We start from the raw sequence: 8,545 nt of genomic DNA, 5'->3' as shown, positions 1-8,545 counted from the left end.
TCTACAGGTAAAGAAGTTACACTTGTGGAGGAGTAGAGTGGAGGGAGAAGTGAGGGAAGAATTCTAGACATTTGTAGGACTATAAGACACTGCAATGTTGTTTCCCCTTCACAAAGAATTGAGAAAATTGGTGATGCAGATTTATTGTCATTAAAACTAGAAGAGAAACCACACAAACATCATTTATTTCTACAAGCATTCAGTAACTAACTGCAGTAGAATTGAGAAAGGAAGAGTAGAAAGGGGGAGAGAACAACTAGTAGGCAAGTCAATGAAAATAGTTGTAAGTAGAATTTCTCAGTTTAATATATGACAATTGATAGATGAAAAATAACGAAAGTGTCAATGCTACTGAAATTTATCCTCATTTTGTTAAAACTTCAATGTGTAAATAAAAATAACTGTCCAAAAAAGTCAAAATTCCCAATGAGAAAATATGGAGGCTGTCCAAGGTGTTTTATCAGCCAATGAATTTTTTCTTTCTTCAGGTCATTGACACTTAAAACAGTCAAAAGCTAGAACAAGTCTCCACATTTCAAGTTTGGGGGAAAAAACCTTGCTCTAATACAACCGTTTTCTTAATAATAAAGCCCTTCTGTGCCCTGTAGGAGATTTCTCTGAATACTCATGAATAATGCTGCCACGGTAACCAACAGAACCCAATGGGTGAGAAAAGCATCATATGAACAGTCATTTCCTGACACTCCAATCAGTCCTAGAAATGTTTAGTGATGATCTGATTTGCTGTTGTTGTTGTTAATTAACAACCAGCAAAAAAAGATCACAAATGGTTATCCAGAGCAGAAGAAAACTCTCAGGCCTTACCATCATCCACGATGTCCTGAGCGGCCACAGAGTTTGTATATACCACCAGATCGGAGAGTTCTCGGCAGAGCTTCATGGTTTTTCTTCGTCGGCCCAACCTGTGAAGTACACACTCAAAAGTCACTGATATTTTACTTTCGGTTTTTACCTTACTTGACAGAAAGAGTAAATGACCTTCTTCGCAAGGTCCTGGTAGAGACAGGATTAAAACCCAAGTGTGGTTCCTAGCTCAGCACTCTTTCCACCATAACATCCTTATATGGGTGATTTAAGTCACTGCTCTTTCAACAACCACAGCCTCTTCTCATGTATGTGTGAATTCCATTTCAGCAAGGGGACTTTGATTTCCACTGTTACTCAACTGGGAATAACATCAAAGTTCATCAGGAAACTACTCCACCTTTGTAAGAAGAACTTCTACTCTTATAAAAAGAGTATAAACATTGCAACTTTGGATCACAATTATTATACTAGGATAAGTCAAAAAGTATTGCTACTAGGGTTCCAGTGCATACATGCACTGGTTTATTTCAAAGAAAACTTGTATTAAACATGTCTCAGTGATCAGTAGATGGCTGCAGACACGTTCTCTCGATCATACACTTGTCTCAGTCTCTTTAAGGTGCTTTCAACAACAGCAACAACAAAAATCCAATCTAAACAGGGGTTTCTGACGGGATCTCCTGGGTCAATTCAATTCAAGGCAGTGAGGTCAGTTCAAAGGTTTTCTGGGATTACAAAGGGACAATCTTGACTTTCTCACAGGACACAGAACAATCACAGAGGCTTATTAGGAAGAAGTTTCAAGAAAATTGAAAACTACTGAAAAAGGCCATGCTAGTTGCAGCAAGGGTATTTGCACCTGTTCATTTTCCCAAGATAGCAAAGGCTATTTGTTCTATTAGAATTTCATTCGAAAACCTTGTCCCATCCACATTGCAGCCCTGATCTTACTCTTTCTGGCTTCTTTTTGTTTCCAAAACTCAAAGAACATTGAAAAGGAACATGACTTGAGTTCCTTAAGGATGCTAGAACAGTTGTGGAGTAAATCTAAGAATGAAAAATTCTTTGAGGAAGTGTTCTTGTTTTTAAGTGTTGTTGACTTGGTTCTAACTCATAGCAACCCTGATGGTGAGTTTGAACCACCAACCTTGCAGTTCAAACCGACTTTGCGTTCCTGTGCTTTATCCAGAGCCCCACACCAGGTAGAGAGGTAGAAACATTGCATTTAGAAGTATATAGACCTAGATGGAAGATATGCCAAGAATCAGTAGCTTCACATTTTGATAATTCTGTTTAAAAGTTTCTATGATTTTGTAGCAATCATTTTTTATTTAGTTTCTACATGAAAAGGTGCTCGTCATCATTAAACATAAGGGAAATACAAATCAAAACCACTTCACACTCACTAGGATGGCTATACCCAAAAGGACAGAAAATTACAAGTGGTGGATGCAGATGTGGAGAAGTTGGAACCTTCATGTATTACTGGGGAATGCAAAATGGTGCAATTACTGCAGAAAACAGTTTGGTTGGTCATAAAAAAGTTACAGTTGCCTTATGACCCTGCCGCTCTATTTCTAGGTGGTGGTGGTGGTTATGTGCCATGAAGTCAGTTCTGACTCATAGTGACCCTGTATAGGGTTTCCAAGGCTGTAAATCTTAATAGGAGCAGAAATCCTCATCACTCTCCTGGGGAATGGCTGGTAGTTTCGAACTGCTGACCTTGAGGTTAGGAGCCTGACTCGTAATCACTACGCTACCAGAGCTCCTTTATTTCTAAGTATATGTAAAAAATAAAACACACTTATCTGTACAAAAACATATACATGAGGAAGTTTCCAAAAGTTAATAAAAAAAGGAATTAAAAAGACATAGAAATTTTTACACAATTTGGTGAAGCCTGCTTGTATCAATGTTCTTAGTCACATTATCGATGAGTCAAAAAAATGAAAACAATTGATAAATGGGTAAATAAAATGTAGTCTACTCATACAATGAATGTTATTCATCTATAAAAAAAACAAAAAAAAACATTGATGAAGCTCAACAATATTCTGCTAAGTAAAAGAAGCCAGACACAAATATCTATGTTGTTAAGTGCTGTTGAGTTCGTTTCAACCGATAGTGACCCAATGCCTAACAGAATAAAAAACAAGCCTGTCCAGTGCCATCCTCACAATTATTGTTACATTTAAGCACATTGCTGTTGCCACTGTGTTAATTCTTGTCACTGGGAGTCTTCCCCTTTCTCCCTGACCTTCTGCTTTACCAAAGGACTGGTCCCTCCATATAATATGTCCAAAATGCGTGAGTGAAGTCTCTCCACCCTGGCTTCTAAGGAGCATTCTACCTGCATTTCTTCCAAGACAGATTGATTTGCTCTTTTGGCAGTCCGTGGTACTTTAAATTTTCTTCACCAACACCGCATTTCAAATGCATCGATTCTTTTTCAGCCTTCTTTATCAACTGCCCAGCTTTCACATGCATATAAGATGACTGAAAATACTATGGACTGGATCAGGAGCACCTTAGACCTCAAAGTGAAATCTGTGCTCTTGAATACTTTAAGAAGTGTTTTGCAGCAGATTTGCCCAATGCAATATGTCATTTGATTTCCTAACTGCCACTTCCATTCGTGTTGACAATGGATCCAAGTAAAATGGTATCTTTGACAACATCAATCTTGTCTTCATAGACAGAAAATAGATTAGTAGTGGTTGCCAGGCACTTGGGGAGGAAGGGGATGATTGCTAATAGATATGGTATCTCCTTCTGAAGTGATGAAAATGTCCTGAAATTAGATAGTGGTGATGGTTGTACTACTTGGCAAAAAAACAATGGAAAAACCTCTAATCCTAAATTATTTGCTATTACTATCTGGAAAATTGATTATGGTCTTTATTTCCTTCTGATTTCTAAAACCATTGGCTGAATTACAGATATATAGAGTTAGTCACTTAATGAATCTATGCACCTATTGAGGATAAGATGGTTGGGGAAAGAAAAAGACCAAAAAATAAATCCCTCCTTTCATGGGTCATTCATTTAATAAAAGAATTGTGTGTGCATGCGCACGTGTGTGTGTCTATGGTGTGTACGTGGTGGCTCCATACAATAAGCACTGCAAACCACAAAGACTGGGGTTCAAGTTCACCAGCTCCTGCCAAGTTTTCCCACCTTTAAAACTTTATATAGGGTCGCTATGAGTCAGAATCAACTCCATGTCACTTAACAACTCCACAACACACACACACACAAATACATATATATAAATGGAGAGTAGAGGAATTAGGATCTGAACATTAATCTAGCTGCTTGCAGATCCTTGGCTCCTAACATGTGCATGTTGTTGTTAAGTGATGTTGAGTCGGTTCCAACGCACAGGGATCCTCTATGAGGTTTCTGAGGCTGGAAAGCTTGGCAGGAGCAGAAAGTCTCATCTCTCTCCCATGAGTGGGCTTCGTGTCTGTTTCTCCTTTAGTCTTCTATGGAAGCCCTCTGCACTAGTTCAGGTGGGTCTTTCCTCTTCTCTGACTATACCTTGTATCTAACAACTGCTATCTCACTGCTACTGAGTTGACTACAACTCATAGTGACCCTATAGAGCAGAATAGAAGTGCTTCCAAGGGTCTCTGAGGCTGTAAATCTTAATGGAAGCAGACCACCTCATCTTCCTCACAGGGAATGGGTGTTGGGTTCCAAATACTGACCTTTTAGTCAGCAGCCCAATGCCTAAACCACGGCACTGCCAGGGCTCCTTGACAGCTGCTAGAGAACCCTTTTACTCAGGGCATACTACGTTCCAGGCAGAGCATTAAGTTCCCTACATTTATTATCATCCCATGTCCAGTTGGCCTTCATATGTTCTACTGCATCTAGCATTTACCATACGATCTGAATCTCTTAGCAAGTACAACCAAAACAACCAAGAGAGAGGCCTCAGGAGTCTGGGCAGAGAATGTGAATCTTTCTTACCTGTACAGCTGGCAACTCTCCTTGCCAGGATTCTGCTGTGCATCCTCCTCATCATCTGTACTATAAGATTTAGACCTTGATTTTGTAGCTTTCTGTTAGGAAAACAAAACAAAACATAGTACACATAAGAACAAACTCACTTCATCAGTTACAAAATACAATGATGTGGATGAGCTTTAAAAGACTCGCACAAGAGCAATCACTTTAAAAAGAAAAAATGATCAAGTATTGTAGCTTGCTTCACCATGAATAGTAAGCAAGTCTATGGCCATAATCAAATTAGAATAGTAATGCAAAACTGAGAGTAGCATGTTCAGAAACTGATTTTGAAACTACTTAAAATTTAGGTCTTAAAAACACTTCACCAGCCATGCATTCATTGGCTTTAAGCAATGAAATGAAAACAAGTAGCAATTATTTTTAAGTTTAAGTGAAGAGTCAATACTCCAACCTCCATCTTTACTTTTGATCAAAGCACATTCAAATGACCATCTAAATCAAAATACTATTTTGAGAGTTTAATCCATTTTAATTTCCAGCATCAGAATTAAAATTTACACCCATGGGATTCCAGCTGAAAGGACCCAGCAATGGACCTGGTGCCTTTTGGACGTGCTTACTGTTATACACAAAACCTTTTGGAGATAGTTTCATCAGCACCATGTTTGAGATAGGCTCAATATATGAACAGTGCATACCACAGTAATACAAATGAAGGCAATGGACTTCAGTCATTAAAACTTTGCCACCAAAAACAACTCCCAAAAATGAAGAAGCCCTCTAACATAGGGGGATGTAACTTAGGAAGAGAAAGGGAATCCATGTCATTACTATAGAACAATACCACCTTCCAAACCTGGGAAAGAAAATAAAAAGAAGATACACTGTTGGCACAAACACATGGAAAGCTCTCTTACATTGACCATAAGGTGCCAATTTAATCTGGAAACTTCCCTAGTGTCATTTATGCCTCAGGAACTTTATGTGCATGTTACATAAGCCCTAGCATCTGATGATCTCATGTTCCAGCTCAGTGTTAATCCAAGCTGTCAAGTTGGTTTACCTCTCTAGCTTCTAATCCTGTTTTTTTTGTTTTGTGTTGTTTTTATTTTTAAAGGTGGTGAAATTAATACCTATTTCAAAGGAATATTAAACGAGATGGCATGGGAAGTAACTGTATAAAGTACATAATGTTGTTTATTTAAAACACTATTAATGTTGTTGTTGTTGTTATGTGCCATGGAGTTGGTTCCGGACTCATAGCGACCCTGTACAGGGTTTCCAAGGCTGTAATCTTTGCGGGAGCAGAAAGCCTCATCTTTCTCCCGCTGAACAGCTGGTAGTTTTGAACTGCTGACCTTGCAGTTCGCAGCCCGATTCGTAACCACTACACTACCAGAGCTCCTTATTGTTTATTTAAAATACTCTTAATAGTCATTTAAAAATCTATAACTAGTTTCATGGATAATTATTTATTATGATTTGAAGCATTATAAACTCTAGAACTATTTGTTGTTAGTAGCCGACAAGTCAATTCCTATTCATGGCGACACTATGCACAACAGAACAAAATACTGCCAGTCCTGTGCCGTGCTAGTTGCTACACTTGAGACCATTGCTGCACTGTGTTAATTCATCTCCCTGGGGTCTTCCTCGTTTTTACTGACTCTTCACTTTACCAAGCTTGATGTCCTTCTCCAAGGACTCGTTCCTCCTGATAAAAATGTCCACAATATAACAGGACAAAGTCTTGCCATCCTAGCTTGTAAGGAATATTCTAGATGTACTTTTTCCGACACTGATTTGTTTGTTCTTCTGGCAGTCCATGGTATCCTCAATACTCTTAGATAGCAGTATAGTTCAAATGCATCAATTCTTCTGCAGTCTTCCTTACCCACTGTCTAACTTTCACACGCATATGAAGCTCTGAAAATACCATGGCTTGGGTCAGGTGCACCTTAGTCTTCAAACTGACAGCTTTGCTCTTGAACACTTTAAAGATATCTTGTGCAACAGATTTGCCTAATACAATAAATACAACATTTGATTTCTTGACAATTGCTTTCATGAGCATTGATTGTGGATCCAAGTAAAATGAAGTCTTTGATAACTTCAATCTTTTCTCCATTTGTCATGAAGTTATTTATTGCTCCAGTTGTGAGACTTTTTGTTTTCTTTATGTTGAGTTGCAATCCATACTGAAGGCAGTAGTCTTTGTAAGTCCTCTTCACTTTCAGCAAGCAAGATTGTTTCATCTGCATATCACAGGTTGTTAATAAGTCCTCCTCTTATCCTGATGCCACATTCTTCTTCATACAATCCCGTTTCTCGGATTATATGCTCAGCATACAAATTAGTGCACAACTTTCCAGATTTTAAACCATTCAGTATTCCCTTTTCTATAGCACTAGAATATTCCATATAATACTTACTTTGTATGATAATTTTAATTTCTTAACAAATTGTAATCAAGAAAAGAAATATTCTTTAATTCCACTTATAATCAGTAATTTGAACTCTTACATTAATAAAATTATCCATTTAAAATGCATTTTATCTCATTTGAAATACAAAAAGTAGATGTATGAATGAGTCACCAAAGATAGATAACGTCTGGTGAAATGACGGTATAGTTTTTTTACATGCAGTTTTGACATGTCATACCTTAGCCATCATACCATATAATCAACTTTTCTCACTTAATATTTTCTGTGTGAAGCTCTTCAGAGCCACCATCTTTTAATGGCTGCATAATTGTCCACTTTGCGAATGAATCATGATTTACTTAGGCTGCCATTAGGGGCGAACATTTTGGCTGTTTTCAGATATTTATTGTAATGACTAATTTGTCCAGCCTTTTAGTCAATTATTTCACTGGTGAGGCCAGTATTTCCAAACAACACATTCCTTATAGCAGAATGACTTAACTGATGCTTCATGCATAAAGCTCACTATTCTTCCACTGATTTCTCATATAACAGTTTTTTGTATAAAAGTGCAACATACATTTAAAAAGTACACTAATCATAAGTATACAGCAAGATGACTTTTCACAAAGTAAAACCACCCAAATGAGAAAAAAGGGTGTTAATTGCTACTCAGGAGTCCTCTAACTCTTTCCCTCCTTTCCAGAGGTAACTGCTATTGTGATACCAATCTCCATGGATTTGTTTTGCCTCGTTTTGAACTTCACACAAATGGAATGACACTGAATGTCCTCTCTTGAGACTGGCTTCCTTTGCTTAGCATCATGTTTATAAATATCATCATGATGTTAAATGTTGATGTAATTTTGTCATTGTCCTTTCTGTTAAATATTCCATATGGGAAAGTATCACAAGTTTTCATTCAATTACTGTCAATGAATATTTGAATTATTTCTTGTTTAGAATTATTACAAATCATGCTGCTATCAATATTATTGCGTACATCTTTTGAGATCTATCTAAGAGTAGCAATAAGCCATATTACGTATACAAAAACAACTTTACTATATACTTTATCAAACACTGTGTGAAAGTAGTCGCACAAGCTTCCATTCATTAGTACTATATGAAGGCTGAAAGGAGCTCTGGTAGCGTAGTGGTTACGAATCGGGTTGTGAACCTTGAGGTCAGCAGTTCAAAACTATCAGCTGTTCCACGGGAGAAAGATGAGGCTTTCTGCTCCTGTAAAGATTTACAGCCTCAGAAACCCTGTGCAGTGTCGCTATGAGTGGGAACCGACTCCACGGCACATAACC

General features: G+C 37.7%; 1 protein-coding gene across 3 annotated transcripts in view; it reads right to left on the bottom strand.

Annotated features, from left to right (window-relative positions):
- Window positions 1-8,545, bottom strand: part of PLCH1 (phospholipase C, eta 1) — a 238,126-nt gene that overhangs the window by 34,475 nt on the left and 195,106 nt on the right. For all 3 annotated transcript variants that reach the window (XM_006867956.1, XM_006867954.1, XM_006867955.1), the window contains 2 exons: window positions 4,804-4,895; window positions 826-923 (listed from right to left, as the gene is read on the bottom strand). In XM_006867956.1, the coding sequence (XP_006868018.1) occupies window positions 826-923; window positions 4,804-4,895 (190 nt within the window). The remainder of the gene's footprint in view (window positions 1-825; window positions 924-4,803; window positions 4,896-8,545) is intronic.

This window comes from Chrysochloris asiatica, unplaced genomic scaffold (genome assembly GCF_000296735.1).
Source record: "Chrysochloris asiatica unplaced genomic scaffold, ChrAsi1.0 scaffold00113, whole genome shotgun sequence".
In the NCBI taxonomy this organism is placed as follows: Eukaryota; Metazoa; Chordata; class Mammalia; order Afrosoricida; family Chrysochloridae; genus Chrysochloris; species Chrysochloris asiatica.
This window is presented reverse-complemented; position numbering and strand designations above follow the sequence as displayed.